General features: G+C 37.1%; 1 protein-coding gene across 2 annotated transcripts in view; it reads right to left on the reverse strand.

Annotated features, from left to right (window-relative positions):
• Positions 1-389: 389 nt before the first annotated feature.
• The window catches only part of LOC134660816 (protein bric-a-brac 1-like), a 243,152-nt gene continuing 223,131 nt past the window's right edge, over positions 390-20,410 (reverse strand). The window contains exons 2-5 of one of the 2 annotated variants that reach the window (XM_063516624.1): positions 13,164-13,221; positions 5,032-5,298; positions 1,445-1,608; positions 390-1,220 (exon numbers count right to left, since the gene is read on the reverse strand). In XM_063516624.1, coding sequence (XP_063372694.1) covers positions 735-1,220; positions 1,445-1,608; positions 5,032-5,298; positions 13,164-13,221 — 975 coding nt within the window. In that variant the 3' untranslated portion in view covers positions 390-734. The remainder of the gene's footprint in view (positions 1,221-1,444; positions 1,609-5,031; positions 5,299-13,163; positions 13,222-20,410) is intronic. The other variant, XM_063516623.1, reaches the window with a different exon arrangement.

Raw genomic sequence — 20,410 nt, forward strand, 5'->3', positions numbered from 1 at the left:
TGCCCGCTACCACTGCTAGTTGATAAATTGACATCGATCTGACGACGAAAGGATACATCTAGATTTCTTGTAACATTATTTCTAATACTATTTAATTTTTGTCTTACACATATTTTGATGAATAGGTATACCGAACAGTCTTTTTTGAATCGGGCCAAATATTTAAAATTTTGATTTCCCTACACTCATGATTGCGTCTAATTTGTATTGATAAATAGTAAATTTAAGCTTAACACAGTACGTTTGACATTCTACTTATGAGTAGATAATAATAAAACAGTGAGGTGGAGCCGCGACCGAGACAGTTGTCACTTCAACTGCGCTTCCTGTTGCCTTCGAATTACTGCGGCGTCTTCGGCCTGTGACCCACCTTTACAGATATTGACAAAACTTTATTTCAAAATATCACTGGAACACAACTATATAAACCACAAGTAAACAAAATAAGATTACACTAAAATAATCCTAATAGAAAATTGAATAACTAAACAACAAGCATTATATTGCACAGCGAGTCCACTTGAAAATAAATATGAATCAACATAATTCCGTTACTCTCGATCGGTCGGATGGTCTCATGCCTCGAGACATGGAATGCGCAGCCACATCTAGAATATCTAGAAGTATCCGACAGAGTTGCGGTTCGGAACGAAATACGGATAAGCGGGCAGCGGCGGCGGCACGCCGACCGGTGCGGTCGGCGACGCCTGCGGGGCCGCGCCCGCCGCCTCGCTTCAGATATTCTCCGCGCGCGCCTCCGCGGGTGGCGGCTCCATCTTCACCGGCACCGGTGACGACAGCTCTTTGCCGTTTTTCGCTAACGGGATGGGGGTCTTCGGAGGACCCATCTCTGTAATCTCTGCGACGTCGCGGTCGTAGCGGTTATCAGGTCTCGGTGAAGCGAAGGGTCGGAATGGATCGGTCGGTTTTGGAGGTTCCAACGCGTGCCCCGGCGGGGGCGGGGAGCACAGTGGCGACTCGAGACCGGCCGACAGCGGTGACGGAAGCCGCGGTGACTGCAGCGGTAACGGGGGCAGGCCCAGGTGCGGCGGGTGGTCGGGCGGCCGCTGCGCTGCCACCACCATGTTGCACATCTGCCGGCGCAGGCCGTGCGCCACGGCGGCCACGGCGGCGGCGGCTGCCGCGTTCGGGGACACGCCGCCCTCTCGCCCGTTACCGCACGCTACAGGGCCGTAAGCATTTGGCACCGTGATTCCATCCTGAAATGCACATACATCAACGCTGTAACATTTTGTCCATTTCAGTACTGTTCAAAGAAATCGCAACAAACGTTAGTTTACAACTAGGGTCACACGCTAATCATTATAAAAGGTACACATAATGCATTTGCGCAATGCCTAGCTTAAAACTACACAATACCGTCGCATAGCGGGATTAGTTTGATAAGGTTAAGGCGCCGGGAGTCGCAATGATCGATACTGACCGTGATTGCGGGATAGACAGGCAATGTCTCCTCCTTGATGTGGTGCGTGGTGTGCGCGTGAGTGTCGCGGAAGACGACGGCGCGGATGACGCCGCGGATGTGCTCGTCGGGCCACACGCCCAGCAGGATGCGCTGCGGCCGCCCGCGCCCCTTTGGCCTCAAATCTGCAACGGCACCCAATAGTAAAAGGTGAACAGACCAAATACCATTACAACCCCCAATACCGGGACTCCCTAACCACGTGTATATACATAAAGAACTAAGCTTAAAAGACTACGCGATAGGCAACTGTGTTCCGTTCATTTGTTTTAAGTACTTATGCATGTTGTATTATAGGTATATGGGTATAGAAAGCATTTTCTCCCGTTTGTGACTTTTGAACGAAACGTTAACGTCCACTCCATATTGACTTCACTGCTTGGCGTTAGAGTTTCATTTAATGTTACTCTAAAATACAACTAGTTAAAGCAGTCTCATGAAACGTTTCGTTTCTTGATGAGCGATCAACGGTTGAATCAACTAGTTTTTGAACCAACCACCACCACTATGCAAGTATGCACTAGTGTAAGGATTTTCTTTCTCGCCTTTGGGTGGTCAGCCGGGAGACACTAACCATTGGACTTGTGTAAAAAAGAAGTTCGTAAATAGTCACCCGCCTCTAGATTTTTTTTTTTATTACCTATACGTAAGTTTTTCAGATTGATCAAATATTCACTGTCTAAGTATATAGAAAACAAAAAACCGTCAAAGAAAGTTCTAAAAATATTTTGCGCACATTACGTTACCGATCATGTCAGAAAAATATACTAGTTTTAACTACTTTTTTGCCACATGACAGTCATGACTAGCTATTTTTTTACAATTTTCAAAGTATCAAGAGGAGGATCTCAAAGAGGTTTAAAGTGTCATTCAATAGAACTTGCTAACTATGTAAACAAAAGTTACTAGTAAATTGACATTCAGTGTCAATTTTAGTATGGCGGTTTGTTTACATAGTTAGCAAGTTCTATTGAATGACAGTTTAGGTATTGTTTTTCTATGATTATAATGCTATCATTTGTTCAATATCAAACCAAAGACCAATATTACTAAAGGGGCCCACTGATTAACAGTACGCCGGACGATATCGGCCTGTCAGTTAGAACAAAAAGTTGACAGCTCCGAACAACTGACAGGCCGATATCGTCCGGCGGACTGGTAATCAGTGGGCCCCTTATAACTTGTCAAATCTTTCTTTAAAAAAAAAGGAAACAATACAAAAAAAAGTTTGAACTCCGATCCCTGGCTGACGATTGGTACCTACTCGTACCTTAAGTTTAACCTATATCTAAACCAATGTTTTAAAAATTATGAAAAAATAACAGTTGGCTTAAGTACAGTCACGTGAATCGGCGGACGCATTTTAATGACAATTAAATAAAAGGTGTACTCCCAAGTGTCCCCGCTCCACGTGACTGCCACCATACATGAGGTGGGGACAAATGGGAATGATTTATATGGAAACAATTCCCATCTATGCCTGGCAAGACAAATGGGAATACACCAAATATTTAAAACATACTAGTAAATAAATAAGACACCAAGTTAATGAGTATAATGAGGACGATTAAGAATTTAAAGCCTGCGGGCCTTTAACGGCAGGCCTTAATTTATTTTTATTTATTTAAGAGGTAAGAATTCCGGGGCAAGAGGAACAATCTTGAATGGAATCTTCATACAGTTCCTGTCACCCGGGTTAAATAAACTAAGTAATAGGTTCCTCTTACCCTACCTGACTTTAAGCCCGTCACAGACGGAGCGATAATATATACTAATATTACTAATATACCGTAAGATACCGAAATTATCACTCCGTTTGTGTCGGGCTTTACACACTTTGTCTTATCGCCTTTAACTCACAATGTTATAATAAAAAATCTTCATTTAACCTTAACCGATTCGCATAGCACGCCAGTTCGCTAGGCTTAGATTAATATTATTATAATTGAAATAGTTCATTGAAATTCGCACTTAGCTCATTGTAATTACAATACCACCTGTAAATTATCAGTCTGAACAACAGTAGTAGAAACATGATCTTAAAAATAACCGATATAACCAATCAAAGCGTCTCAGTATCTTAACGGTAGACAGGTATATTTTATTATAATGATTAGAATTGGACAAGTCGACAAAAGTTTCGAGAACAGCACGGTATTTGAAATAAATTTATAGGTACCGATTTGGTAATGTAGACATCAAACGTTCTGCTTATAAAGACATGAGACGTTTGAGAGCTTAAGTCCTTCTCAAATCCCAAACATGACTAAAAAACTCTAATTCTATATCTTAGATAGGAAAATTAGTGTTCGTCAAAATTACAAATAATAGGTAGGTAATAGGTACTAATAATAGGTAGGTAATAGTGTCGTCATACGACAGGTACTGGTCTCAGAGAGCACATAAGTTGATGAACTGATATATCTACTTAGATCAAGATGAAATTATCGATTATTTTATAAGAACCTCTTTAATAGTAATATTTCTAAATAAAATCGTATCTCGTTCATCTTTATTGTCGTTAAAGGAATTACATCGCAATTACATATAACTAAAGTTCAAAGACACATCATAGCATACAACAACACTATTACATAAATGAAAAAACTGTGTTGTCTAAAACACAAAATGCCATTTTACTATATGGGATATAGAAATAGAGTTTTTTTACTTGGCATGTTTTACTATCAGTCGACTTTTATGTACTTATGCCTATCTGTCGTATTAACCCGAAAAAAAATAACAAATATCATGATAGTGAATGCCCATCGGCTACGCAAATTGACCGCTACATTAAATGTACTATATTTTTCATTTATTTTACAGTTTTAATTATATTTTGGCTGACAGTTTACTTAAATTCTTGAATAAAATGAATAAGCAATCTTTTTTAAGGACTCCTTTTTTAAAAATGCCATTAATGGCGGCATTTTCTGCCAAGTTATTGTGTTACATTTTTCCGTAATTATACTAACTGCATTATTATACATTGTACTTTGTACCTACCTAATTTATGTAACATAGGTATTATGGTAACGTAAAGTAGGTTTAAATATGCATGTTATGGAAATATTGAGACATTTTTTCTCGTATTCTTATTTAAGCTGTGATTTTGATTAGAATTCATACAAAACTTGCAGAAAACACACAATATAAAATTGGCAGTATTTATATCGGATACATGTTACAAAATTATTTTTGTATTACTTTTATGCTATCCGAAAAAAATTATGTTTTTATACGTGAATAAGAACATGAACGGTATAGTTTGCGTAGCCGGTGGTGCAGTGGGGCAAACATAGACTAGGAATCCTCTAGACTGAGTTTAGAGCAATTATTTCATGAAACCGATGCTGCCAAAAATACGGGGGTGCGGGGGGACGAGGTGAGCGAATCCAGTGCCGTGATTGGTCCGTTCAAAGACACGGACCAATCACGGTACGGGATTGACTCGAAGATGGAGTAAAAGTACCGTGGCAGAGGGGGTAGCGTTACTATGCTCAGTGTAGAGGATGTCTTGTCTGTGGGGGCAAAGGAGGCGGACTGACCTGCGCCGCCGTCGGCACTGGGCCCCAGCATGTTGTGCACGCGGTTGGCGTACAGCACGAAGGTCGGGTACGGGATGTCGTACTTCCGCGCCGCCTGCGACAGCGACAGGCCCTCCTTCAGCACAGAGAATATGGCCTCGGCCATGGTCTCCGGCCTCCAGGACTTGAGGGGCCCGCGCTCGCGGAACCGCAGGTTGTGCACCAGGCTCTGATTCGTGTTCCAGCACTTCTGCCACATCGACTGAAGTTGGTACTGGTAGCTGTCTGCTGGAAAAACAAACGGACGATATAAGGATTTGGATTGTGAGGTTGCTAGTAGTTGCGGGCTTGCCTACGACAATGATTTTTTGCACTTGTTAATATAACTATCATAACGAAAACACAAGAAATCTGGTGGGAATTAAGGGCCAGTTACACAAACCACACTTGTCTGACTCACCAACGTCACTCAGCATGAAATGCGAAATTTCCCATACAATAAAATTCTTGCGAATGTTTTAACCATGATGACAAACGTTTTAGTGCAGATGGCCCAAGTAAATCAGGTAAAATAAAGGTAAGACGAGATTATTTAAGCAAGTTGATGGATAAGAACAACAATCAGTGTAGGTAGGTATTGCATTTTTATTGGTTATGTAAATTATATTTGAGACGTGAATACCTACACACGTATTCCACAATAGTAAAGTGATAATATATGATATATGTATAAGTATACACTAAATACAACTTTAAGCAATATATTTATTTCATGCCGCGAGGAATCCGAGTTGTATTTAATTTAGAAATATTACTATGACTAGAAGACATATAAAAAATTAAGAGTTACATAAACACCACAACTTATCGTTATACCAATCGTTCTCGCAGTTCTGTTTATAATTTAGTTTACAATAAAAAGCATTTTATATTACAAAGTGACTTCTAAAAAATAGTATTATTACATACATACCTACAAGAGCATTGTTTTAAACATTATCTTTGCCACTAAAATTTTCTACTGCAATTTTTTTATGCCTACAAGGACGGTCGTTTATTTTTAGAAATTAAAATTTTATTTATTGTTCTTAAACATACATGGACATGTGGTTTTTACGTTCGTTATAATAGCGCGTTGCGTTGCCAATTGAATTTTCCTACAAAATAAGCATAACAAAATCAAACCAATTATTTATTCTTAGATGATAGATGTAAACGTACATTTCACAATTATTTAAACATGCTGTAGTTGTATTGTAACTAATTAGTTGATAACAAATGTATTAAGTTGTATAAAATACAATGACTTTAATAAAAGTTCTCGTTAACTACTAATAAAAGTAGTTAACGTTCCGTTCAAAGGCCCTCACTTAAAATAAGTTATCAACTAAGAAGAAAAACCATGAAACATACATTATTTTCTAATTACCTATACACATATACTGACCTTTCGAAAAACCTGTGAAAAAAAGAGAAGCTCATTTATTAGCGTAGGTCAAAATAAATATAACTCCTGGTTCCATGCCATTTATTGTCTTTTATCACAATTCATATGAAATACATGTAGTAAGGACACATACGGTTCTTCTTATACTGCTGCAATTAAGTTGTCGATATTTTACAAAATCTTGTTGGTATATATATAGGTACCATGGTGGATTAATATTATTTTCATCCATCACACTTGCTCGAAAAATATCTTATTTCATGCAGTTGTAGGTACTGATGGACAAAGGCCTATATTTTTCACGCGGGAGTTATGGATAGTGAAAAAAAGCATTAACTCCCTAAGGGGGTTCTGTTTTTTTTTAATTATGTCACTTTTTCGTACGAACCAAGTAGGTATAAATGAGTTTTACTTTTAAAATACCGACGTTTATAAATACATATTTTTAATTATGTTTAAAAATATTTAACTTGATTAATTTAATAGCCGTTTAATTTTTTTTACACAATTTTCAATCGTGGCGTCACAAAATGACTATATGGCGGACGAATGTTTGAAATGTCACCTTATTTAAAACTTATTTCACTTAAAATTTAATTTTTCTTCGTAAGTGTGATGAAAAACAATGTAAGTACATTCTAGTACCTATACGATATTAAATAAACAAACTAGTGTTCTTATGTTGAGATTATGCTCATTTTATTTGATTTTACTTTGTAACCAAAAATATTATTACTAATTGTTCAATTAAACACATATTACCGGTGGAGTGTATAGGATAGGAATGAAGTAAAAAATGCGGCTCACATAATTGAACGTTATGCGAAACCGTAAAACGACTGTGCTACTTAAATAATTGAAATTGAAAATGTTGAACGTAAAAATAGTAGGTACAATCTACTCGTAAATTCTTTAACCAATTTTCGACTATAAATTTCCGATTTTAGTTCTGTTTAAGTACCGTCGATTTGTTATTATCTCTGATATATACACACATTTATTTAGATATGCTGAAATATATTTTGGAGCGATATTGAATGTACTTATGTTAATACAATTACTTAAACAATGACGTATATATGTAGTACTAGCTGTTGCCCGCGACTTCGTACGCGTGGATTTGTATATTGGTGGTTATATATTCTACATTAGCTTAGAACATTATGCAGCAAAAGATCTAGAAGAAGAGAAGTCTCGAGTTCCTAGCTTAAAATAAAATTTGAACCCCATACAAACTTTCAACCCCTATTTAACCCTTTTAAGGGATGTACTTTTAAAAACGCTGAAATTACTTTTCTTGTATTCTAATAAATGCCTCTGTACAAAAATTCAAGCCCCGCTCTCACAAAAATATCTGATCTCCATACAAACTTTCAACCCCTTTTTCACCACCTTGAGATATGAATTTTCAAAAACGCTGAAATTAGTTTTTTGCAGTTTTAAATTAATACCTTTTTACCAAGTTTCAAGTTCCTAGTTTAAAATAAAATTTAAATCCCGTATAAACTCTCAACCCCTTTTTAACCCTGTTAGGGGATGAATTTTACAAAACGCTAAAATTACTTTTCCTGTCTTCTAATAATATCCCCAAATCCAAAGATTCAAGTCCCGCGCCCGAAAAAATGTTTGATATCAATACAAACTTTCAACCCCTTTTTCACCACCTTACAGGATGAATTTTCAAAAACGCTGAAATTAGTTTTCTTGTATTTTAATTTAATAACTTTTTACAAAGTTTCAAGTTCCTAGCTTAAAATAAAATTTGAACCCTATACGAACTTTCAACCCCTTTTTAACCCTATTAGGGGATGAATTTTACAAAACGCTGAAATTACTTTTCTTGTCTTCTAATAATATCCCCAAATGCAAAGATTCTAGTCCCGCGCTCGAAAAAATATTTGATATCCATACAAACTTTCAACCCCTTTTTCACCACCTTAGGGGATGAATTTTCAAAAACGCTGAAATTAGTTTTCTTGTATTTTAAAAATATATCTTTTTACGAAGTTTCAAGTTCTTAGCTTAAAATAAAATTTGAACCCTATACGAATTTTCAACCCTTTTTTAACCCTGTTAGGGGATGAATTTTACAAAACGCTGAAATTACTTTTCCTGTCTTCTAATAATATCCCCAAATACAAAGACTCGAAGTCCCGCGCTCGAAAAAATATTTGATATCCATACAAACTTTCAACCCCTTTTTCACCACCTTAGGGGATGAAGTTTCAAAGACGCTGAAATTAGTTTTCTTGTATTTTAAAAATATATCTTTATACGAAGTTTCAAGTTCTTAGCTTAAAATAAAATTTGAACCCTATACGAATTTTCAACCCTTTTTTAACCCTGTTAGGGGATGAATTTTACAAAACGCTGAAATTTCTTTTCCTGTCTTCTAATAATATCCCCTAATACAAAGATTAAAGTCCTGCGCTCGAAAAAAATGTTTGATATCCATACAAACTTTCAACCCCTTTTTCACCACCTTAGGGGATGAATTTTCAAAAACGCTGAAATTAGTTTTCTTTTATTTTAATTTAATACCTTTTTGCAAAGTTTCAAGTTCCTAGATTAAAATAAAATTTGCACCCCAAGACGAACTTTCATCCCCTTTTTAACCCTCTTAGGGGTTGAATTACCAAAAACGTTGCAATTACTTTTTTTTGGATTCGGCTATTATGCCATTCTAAGAAGTTTCAAAGCATTTGTAATGGATTCAAACTTTCAACCCCTTTTTAACCCTGTTAGGGGATGAATTTTCAAAAACGCTGAAATTACTTTTCCTGTCTTATAATAATATCTCCATATACAAAGTTTCAAGTCCCACACTCACAAAAATATTTGATCTCCATACAAACTTTCAACCCCTTTTTCACCACCTTGGGGGATGAATTTTCAAAAACGATGAAATTAGTTTTCTTGTATTTTAATTTAATACCTTTTTGCAAAGTTTCAAGTTCCTAGATTAAAATAAAATTTGCACCCCAAGACGAACTTTCATCCCCTTTTTAACCCCCTTAGGGGTTGAATTTCCAAAAACGTTACAATTACTTTTTTTTTTGTAATCGACTTTTATGCCTTTCTAAGAAGTTTCAAAGCATTTGTAATGGATTCAAACTTTCAACCCCTTTTTAACCCTGTTAGGGGATGAATTTTCAAAAACGCTGAAATTACTTTTCCTGTCTTATAATAATATCCCCATATGCAAAGTTTCAAATCCCACACTCACAAAAAAATTTGATCACCATACAAACTTTGAACCCCTTTTTCACCACCTTGGGGGATGAATTTTCAAAAACGCTGAAATTAGTTTTCTTGTTTTTTAATAGAATACATTTTTACAAAGTTTCAAATTCTTAGCTTAAAATAAAACTTGTACCCCATACAAACTTTCATCCCCTTTTTAACCCCCTTAGGGGTTGAATTTCTCAAAATCGCTTCTTAGCTCTTATACATTTTATAAATGCAACCTAGTGTCCAAATTGCAACTTTCTAGCGTTTGTAGTTTCGGCTCTGCGTTGATGAGTCAGTCAGTCAGTCAGTCAGTCAGTCAATCAGTCAGGACACGTGCATTTATATATATAGATAGATATTGAAAAATTTACCTATACGAGTATAAGTAAATCGCTCACAGTATAATTTACTTTATACAATTTCCGAAAAACCTTGAGGGTTTCCCTAGAAAGCTTTATCGTATGTCGTAATGAAAGCACTGGGCAAGAATAATATACTCGTAGCGCCTAGATCATAAGGAAAGGAATGAAGACGCCCAGTTCTCCATAAAAACGTAGGTAGTCCCTATTTTGCTATCTGGATATTGACATTATGGAAAACATTTTTATAAAATTATCTTTTCGATTTTTTGGTTAATATAAGAATTAGAAGCGAAGAAACTATTTTTTATAAGCGGCAATGTACATTAAATTTTGTATAAATATTTTCTATAATGTCAATACCTAAGGATGAAAATGGGGACACGTTTGTATGGAGACGCAGTCGTCTATCTACTACAGTCTTAATACAAAACACTCTTGGAATTATTGATCTTACAAAATACACAGGTTTTACAAATGTATAAATGTTCCTGCGGTTTAGTTAACCACATAGGTAATATAACAGTGGTTCAGTTAGTCACAAGTAACTTCTCTAACATTAATTTGGGAATTATAAATTCCTAAAAAGTAACTTTAACAGTTCAATTCACATAGGTACAATTAAATATAACGGGGAACCATTTAATATGCTATTTAATGTGTTATTTTGAATAAGAAAACATTTACACAGGAAAAAAATATTTAGGTATTTATAAAACGTAGACAAAATGGGATTTTATTTTTCAAAAGCAATAAGCCTAAAATGAAGTCCGTTATATTCCTGGCCCTATTGTAACATGAATCTGTACATGAATATTTTCATTACTGCCAGATCAGCATTATGGGATATTTCTTGCAATTCCTATTCCTAATTTCTCGATGGAGCTTATATGGTAGACAAACAATTAACAAATGTAGCGGCCGATTCAAATTTTAATTTATTTATGGTCTCCCCGTATACATAACATGAACAATCTTATTTATGAAATACCTAATACAGTAACCTTATCATAAATTTATTAGCATGCAAACTAAATTTACTGACTGACATCAGCAAGTAATAGAACTTATATAAAATGCAAATAACACATAATTCAGTCTCTTTCCTATAAATAAATAGTATATCATTATTTCGATAACGATAAAATTGTTGTTAATAGTACGTCTACTCTGTATACTATAACTATACAAAGTAGATGGATCGAAGTTCTTCAAATAATCGATTAATTATCAATTCAATAGTAAAATGAAACACAAAAGTCTGTCATGGATGCCAAAGTCAGGGAGGTAAGCAAGTAATTAGAATGAGAATCGTAAAACTAATAAGCGTAGGCTGCAAATGCGAATATTTACAATGATAACTATGTACATATACTTATGTCGTCGGCCAAATCATACAATTTCTAGGCATATCATGAGACGCCGCTATTTCATGAGATACCTAAGATTTGCCCAGGCACATCACGAACGGCAGATCGATGAGAGCAATATGTTTGTCGATATTCCTAGTTGCATTATGTTAGCTGAATTCTCAAAATGATGGATTCTCAAAAAAAAAAAACTTGTACCCAAAATAATAAAGAAACAACTTAATTAAAAGTGAAATTCACAATTTTGTTGTTAGGTCATTTATAAGCTTCACATCACCAATAAGAATTTTACTTTTGTTTTAAATTAAATATTTTACCTAATTTTTCAATTGTTTTCATTCGGTGAAATCTTGGAGATGATGAGATATGCCTAAACGTCGCTAGGCAAATCGTCAAAGTTTGAGCGAAATGGCGACGGTTAATGGCATGCGTAGGAATTTCATGATCTGGCGGACTTCATGATCGGCCGACGACCAAAACCTACAGTACAACTCTCCTAAGACTCATCATCGGTACCATGATGGGATTTAAATTTGACTACCTTTGTTGAATTTGATCCTTCGTAGTAAAGAGACACTATTGAATGCTTTTTGCAGAAGGCCCACCACCATCTGAAGCCTGTAAGGCCGACAAATGCAAAACCAGGCTCTCTACTCCTTCGCAACTTTTCTACAAATGCTAATATATCTGCTAATGATTTCTTTGTTCTTCTATTGTAGGGAGAGACACTGGTTTCGCAACAGTAATCTAGAACGGCTCTCTCCTCGCTGGCCCACAGGCCAGCCTCGTCGAGGACGGCCATTCGTTTTGATTTTCCTAAAATATTGTCATAAAGAGTCCCTTTCGGTATTCCATAGTGCGTGGCGGCTTGGGTGAAGCGCATCTTCTGGGTGACGACTGCTTGAATGGCTTCTTGGAGCTGAGCTTGAGACCACGTCGGCGCCTTCAACTTGACTGTATGACCGTGGAATTCTAGTCGACAGATAAAGCAACAAAACTAACATAAAATCCCCATCCTACAACCCATACCGATTAGTTATAATTATAATACCTACATTTGCGGCCTTCATTTAAAATCAATATTATAATATTTATAATTTGCATAGTTGCACAAATATTACTGTGAATTCCATTGTATATTGTTACTTATACTACATTATTACGTTAAAGTATAAACTATCTGTTCATATATCTTAACAACATGTCAGTGTTTTCAAAGAAATTCATTTGAGTTTCCCTGCGTGCGGAATTTTTCCCACGCCGTTACGACAATACAATCACAACAACAAAGTACTACACTTATCGTGTTTGAATACGAAATGTGCTATGTATGCCATCGTTCTCGGTACGGATTATAGTTATGGAAAGCGAGCAAATTATTCACACAAAAATGCTACTTATAAAGAAGCTAAATGTGTATACGGTCATTATTCGATCACTTTCGTCCATTCCACTGGTTTGCAACAAACACTTTTTAATAAAAAACATTAGAATCCATTGGAGATTTTATACAAAATATCCAAACAATGGATGAAACTCTCGTATAATGATCGTATGGCACTGGCGTAAATATTTGAGTAATTAATGATAATGATGGATAATTATATCGTTGATGGACCTCTAAAAATAACAAAAATAGTGAACCTCACACACTTAGCGCAAAATCTCAAGTGACAATTAGGTAATTACTTGGATGCTAGTAGTAGGTACTACAGCCATATACAGTTACAAAGGATATTAACTGACCTGCGATGGATGACGTGGAGGCTCCGAGCCATGCGTGCGAACTCTCCAGTAACTTAGCCTGCGGACAAAAAAAAACATTATCTACTACTTATATTGCCATGGCGATGAAATCATAGTGTTTCACAGTTTAAATTTAACAACTGAATTAAATATAAATTAACATCACCGATTCCATGATAATGAGGAGTCAGGATTATTGTGAACCTGGCCATTAGCTACTACCATTTTAATAGGAAACTAATCACTACATAGTATAAAAAAGTCGCTTCCCGCTGTCTGTCTGTCCCTATGAATGTTTAGATCTTTAAAACTACGCAACGGATTTTGATGCGGTTGTTTAAGTAGATAGAGTGGAAGAGATTCAAGAGGAAGATTTGTGTATTGTTAATTTATTTGTTAACCCGTGCGAAGCCGGGGCGGGTAGCTAGTAGAATAATAAAATCAACGAATAGACGATCGATGCTAAACAGTTTTTCTCGAACATGCACTTACTCGCATATGGAAATTTGGATGATTATTGATTTTAGGTCGTACATATTTATTTACACGCTCTCGCTACGCTCTCTGTTTTTATCGCACACGGCAGGGAGTTATTTATTTTTCGCCTTTGCACCTAAATAATGTTAAAAATTCAATTTCCCAAATAGCCTAATTACCTAATAGCAAAGACATATTATGTAACTCCGTATAAGATGAATAAAGTCTAAAGAAAAACGTGCCTCCGAAATCAAGAAAACGTCATTCTCGGATAGATGCCGCACACACCTTTGGCCTATGCTGGGCTAGATGGAGTTGACGACACCGTTTCATATTTAACCATTTTAACACGTAGGTATCAGTGGGTCGAAATTATATAAAAAAAATAAAAAAAATTAACCATAGGTACCATACATTTTTTGATAGTTTTATACATTTTCATTTTGAGTTTTAGTCGTGTGTCGATAAATGGCAGTAAGTAAATTTACTATGACTACCAATTTTACTATGACAGGACCGCTCTATCTATACTATTCTCTTTGCTAATATTAAATATGCATTCTATGTCATGTCTGATAATGTCACTGTTACTCGAGGCTAGTTGGGTTTTGAAATACAGAAATCCAATGCAGACAAAAACCGCAGGCATTTTTAAATATGTCCGTTTGTCATTTTGGCGCGGGCACGACAAAAAATTCCGTTTCAACGACATCTGGCGGCGCGCGGCCATGTCACTGTGGTCACATTTTCGATAATTCCATTTGTTTGACGCGTGACAGGTTGTTGAGTAAATACTTTAATATTTTTATCGTGTATCAGTATTGGTTAACGACCGTTTTCGTGCGTAACGCTAACGACACAGCAACTGTGTAGCGGAGAAGTTGTGGAGGTACACAATGAGTTTCTTAGTTGAAAATTGGTACACTTTTTTTAACGGTTAGTTTCAGGTTTGGCGATGAATTTTTCGTATCCTGTTATGAAAACATAAGTATTATGCATATTATTATTTGATAATTAAAATATTTTTTTACATTCTTACTGAATACTACCTAACAGGTAATAGGAAATACTATTTAAACCGCTCATTGATTACGTATGTATACCGGTCAGATGAAAAAGAACAATTGGATAGTTAATTTACATCTCCTCGTCGTATAGAGGAAGTTTACGATTGCGTATTTTATCGATAGCTACTGTATTCCCGCCGAATGCTGCGCGCGCGTTTATTTACCTTTGCTCGCAGTAATTGTTAGAGCAAAGAGCGGCATTTCTTTGTGCTCCGCGTTACAACTAAACTTTATCGAAGTTTTAATTGTGAACGCAGACAAAGGACGGTAGTAAAATAGCTGTTATAATACAGTCCGAACTGAAGATAAAATGTTTTATTAAGTTGGGCGGGCGACGCCGGGCGCGTCATTAGTCTCTCGTGTTTACGAAACGCGCACGTGCACTAAGTACCGGTCGGAGCGCTGCGATGAATTGTTTGTTTACCCAAATAAAACACTAAAATCCAATTCAATAACAAAGAATTAAAGATCCCGAAATAAAATTTATTGTTCGAGTACGATAAAATAGATTTATTACGCACGGCGCGAGCTCGCGACCGCCTTGCCGATAATATTAGGTACACTCGCCTGCGTCAATATAAACTGAAACAATACGCCGCTGCTCATTACACGAGGGTGTGTAAAATTAATTGTTTCCAAACACCACGGCGACGGGTTACTGAACTATCGACTTGAGATATCTTCGTACGGTGCCTGTTCTTCATACAATTAAGGATCAGTCTAGACCCAAATTTTTACAGGTGGTGAGCATGGTTAACCAAAATGCCCAAAACATAGGTATAAGTAAGTATGTATACCTAACTCTTAACTTCCCATGAACTATTCCAAATATATACCCTGTATGTGGGTCATTGTTAGTCGAATATTGTACCTGAACTAGTATTCGCGCATTGAATAAATTTCGAATGTACAACGCATTATGCCATCAGCATCAGGTAAATACATAAAAATATCAGTAGTTTTAGTTCGGGTTTAGCCGGAAGTCCTGCACGGCTCAGCCGAGCGTCACTTCAAAGGTCACTCGAGTCACTTTTCCATTATACTAAAAGCGTGGAAGCGTTCGTGTCAAAGAATGCACTCCTGTTTAGCAGCAGTTCGTAACTCTGGAGCTTTGAATTGATTTTTCATTTAAGCTACGTTTGATTTACGTAATGCAGTATTTTACAGGCATAAATGTAGCGAGGTAACAGTAAGTAACATTACGATTAACATTTTCACATCTAGCTAGCCGTTATTTGCATATTTTATACCATGCAGGGTTTAGGATATGTGTGTAGATCAAATCTTATAGGTATATAAGGAGCACTGAGCCATGTCGCTATTAAGTGAAACAAAACAAATTCAGTATAGTTTAAAAGCACCAATTTACAATTCCCCGTGCCGTTACTGCTCCGCGTTTCGTGTGGATATTAGTACGCGGGGCAGGGTATCAGTTAGTAGGCGCTTAGGATATTAATAAAGGGGAGGTTAGGGGAGTCGACTGGCGCCGGACTTATGCAAACTAAATAAAAAAATCATATTCGTAAATAAATAACTATTCCATCGCCGCAGTGAACACTGACACTGACACTGACAATTAACAATTCTTTAATGGCTTCAGTAATCTCGTCTTCCAGATACGGCAATTCGTCCGATTTCATTTAAAGTTGAGCATTGTTTGTGTATGTACTTGCAGGCGTACTCTAGCGACGGCAGGTAAACCAATTAACTACAGGATTTTTAGAATGTCTGTGCAAAATAGAAGGTAAATTTCAATCCTTTCGGCTTTTCAGTTTGGGAACAGTCACAAACAGAGAGCGGCTGTAAAACAAAATGACCGTTGATTGCGAATCAACGGTTAAGTAGGTACGTACATGTGCTCTCTGTATGGAGGAGAAGGTAGCGGGGCTCCGTAATGCGGCCGGAGTCCACCTGTGGCGGCATTACGCGGAATGGAGAGGCAAGTGTTAAAGTGCACGGCGGGTAACTTCCTCGTGGTAAATGAGTGCAATCCGCGGCCATTCGGTCATTATTTATCTTATTCCGCGCCGCGGCCTCTAATCGAAACTATCCTGCGCATGAAGCGCAATAAACTTCCGCATCGGACCGCAATTACGCGGATAATATGTGCGCAATAACTTCAACTTAATGCTGCCCGCCCTATACTCTAATTATTTTATTTAATCACTTTAATTTATGGTAAAATAAGAAATTAATAATATATATGTATTTAGTTATTTGTTTTACAAGGGGGCAAAGTTGTTGTTTAACATCTTGATACTAGCCCCACATGGCAAAATATACACTGGCATTTTGAACTTCTAGTTAATGCGTTGCTAACCGAGCTGAGATGCTGTCAATAGACTGTCAATCGGGGCGTGTCCGTTCTATATGACCTAATACAAGTTATACAAGTTTTAGTAGTAAATAATATCGCTATCTAGTTGAATGAATATCAATATAAAGTTGCATCCAAAGCTAAACTGAACTTATCTCGCTTTTGTAGGACTCTTAGATAAAACAGAGCCCCAAAGACAAAGAATTTGAATGACCTGAAACCAATTTGATTTAAATCTGCTGTGTACCTAAATACAATGCACGTACTTGAGATGATTATGCTATAAGTAAGGTTTCTAATATTTTGTTAATATTTAAGCTATGTATATTATATATATAGTATATATAGTAAGTTGCAGAGATAACTGACCCCCTGTATAAACTTGTTTACAGGGGAGGGGTGGGGGTCAGTTATCTCTGCAGATTACTGCACATAGGTATAATAAACTCAAACAATTATTATTGTTGTGTTATGTATGGTTATGTTGAAAATTCCATGCTTGTAATGAGCCTTACTTAATTAAAGGCATAGATATAAATTAAATCTTTGTGGTGAAAAAGAGCACATGTTTGCAAAATAGTTTAAATAGAAAAACATGCGAAAGTTAAATGATTTATTAGAAGAGTTGCGCGTTTTATTTGTGCTGCGAGAGGCGAAGACTGCGCCGGCGGGCCGGGGCGCGGCGCTAAGGGGTGAAGGATAAAACTAATCACACATCCTCTCCGCCCGCAGGCCCGCGCCACGGTGCGAGCGTGGGCGGGAAAAGCAAACGCATATAGTTTGTAGCTTTCTAGTAGAACCCGAAGGCTTATCCTATTGTCTATTGTTCAGTAAAACCGCACGTGCTACTTCCCTGCAAAAAAGGGTCCTAATTATTCTATTTGGCAGCTGAGCGCGGGCTAGTCCAACGCTCAAAAAACTAGTGTAGGTGCGCTCTCCGATAACGCGCCTTTGTTACGCATCTCGATGACACATTTTAGACTGTTTCTGTAGCATTCGACTCGCCGGCACTCAGTAACAGAAGTACCGATTTTTTATGCAGGTGGTTGTGGCACGTGGCACGAGCGGTTTTACTTAACAATAGACAATAGGATTAGCCTTCGGGCTCTATTAGAAAGCTACAAACTATACCAGAGACCCGTTTCTCAAAAGCTTGTAACTTGTAATACAAGCGGATGTCACTTTCTGACAGCATTTGTTAGAAAGGGACTTCCACTTGTATTTAAAATTACAAGCTTTTGAGAAACGGGCCCCAGGAGGCCAATCCAAACTTACAAAATGATGCCTTTTTGTTATCATTGGCCTGTGCGTCTCGCTCGCGACAACACATGTAGGTACGAATAAATACTACGAGTTAATTACACGCGTGAATAATAACAACATGACCTACCGATCATTTATATATCATGTTACATTGTATCTAAACTGATGGACAAATTTTGTGGAACGAAAAAAAAGGTTTAATTACTAATTTTGAAATTACTTAAGGTTTTGTAATCCAGTAACCTGACCTGCTATTTATTAATAACCGAATTCGAATACTGCTTAAGGAGACTATTTTTAGGTTTAGGCACGGACAGTTACAGTTGACAGTTAAATAGTTACGTGGTAGAGTAAGTACGTTTATACAGTGTGTAAGTCCAATACGGGCAATAAATTAAACCAGATATAGAATTTACACGTCTAATAATTAATTAAGAAGTTTTTTTAAGTTACACTTAATTATGACCCCGTAATTATTTTTTTTCCGATGTACCGAGCAGCAATGTACTGCAAACATTAAGAAACATAAGATGACATGACATTACGAGATAAGAGCTTTTTATTGTAACTGCCAACAAGCGTTCACTGTTACTTTAAAAAGCTCGTATCCCGTAACATTGCGGGCCGAATTATTTTGTATGGTTAAAAAATTCATTGTATTTCTAAGTAAAATCTATCTCAATATACTTCTTAGGTCCTGTGCTAACCACCGTTTAAATTTTCGCCCGTATTGGATTTACACACCATATTATAAAATAATATAAGGGGTATTAGGAAATTCAGACACATATTTAAAAATGGAATTGGTCTACAAAAAAACAGTTAAACAGTCAATAAATAAGTGAATCACTATAAATATGTTATCGAGTCATTAACTTCAATTAAAATTATGGCATGGTTACGTTGGTTAGGTACGAGGAGTTCCAGGCATGACATGAGCTTGCAATAAGACTCCGTCCCGCCACCCTCGCCGCTCGTGTCCGCGCGCGCTCCCCGCCCACGCCGCTTCTGCATTATCCATTTCCACATTACTGTCTTTTTGTTCTCCGTTTGATTGTTTAAACGTGCGTCGATGTGGTATCCACTGGTCGTTATTTTTTCCATAGAGCTTTCACTTGAAATGGCTTCAGTCAATTGTGGAAAAATGTTGCTCTTATTGTTTCTGAAGAACAATAACTGCCTTCATTTTATATGTTTACAGCGTCTGAAGGGTCGATAGCCACTTTGCCTCTCTATTACACATTTTTCCTATTGTTCATAGTCCAACGGATTTGCTTTTGTTGTTAGATCGGTATTTAAATAGGTATTAGACGGTTTCCGCTCCATTTCTTTTGTTCTTTATTGTCTTTTTCTTATTTAGGGTTTTGTGATTCCGGTAGTTTGTTAAAGCTGTTAATGTATTTGTACTAATTGTACCGATAAATTAATGATGGTTGAGTAAGACATATTTGCTATTCGTGTACTTACGAATCTCGACTGTGCATTTAAGGAGTCGGCTAAGTGGTTGCTGAACGTGTCCCTTAACCCGGATCCCAGGCCAATGGGATTTGGCATCCTTACCTATTCGGAACGGTGGTGTTTTCCGGCGTTCCTGGCGTCGGCAGTTGGGGTTTTAGAACTTTTCTCAAAATTGTTATCCTTTGATGGAGGCAAGGCTAGAATACTCCTCTGATGTCGGCCTGGATGGCTCTCAACCAATGCGTCCGTACCCGGAAAGCCGTTCCTCCAACGGTAAGATTTTCTACTCGCAGATGATGAACGCAGTCCGGACAAATAGAGACATTCTCAACGCAACATCGAGCCCTATAAGTGGTGCTTGCTGGTTACGCGCTCTCCCATCTCCAAATCTAGGCACCCTACTCTACGACGACTCGCCATGGGTGGCCGTTTGGCCTTGACCCGCGCTCCAGGCTATTCCTGGTGGCCTTTGCACCAGTGTCTAATGAAATTTAACGCGGTAACGCGCCGAGTATGAGGGACACCTTTGCACCCGGTGTTGCGCGGGGAGGCGTCTTTCAGTAGTTTTATATTGTGTGTGTGTATATTTCATATTAGAAGTACTCATATTTCTTAGATTGAACTTAGTTTTATTTATAGGTATATTTAATTAGAATTTGCAAAGA

This window comes from Cydia amplana, chromosome Z (assembly GCF_948474715.1).
Source record: "Cydia amplana chromosome Z, ilCydAmpl1.1, whole genome shotgun sequence".
Classification (NCBI taxonomy): Eukaryota; Metazoa; Arthropoda; class Insecta; order Lepidoptera; family Tortricidae; genus Cydia; species Cydia amplana.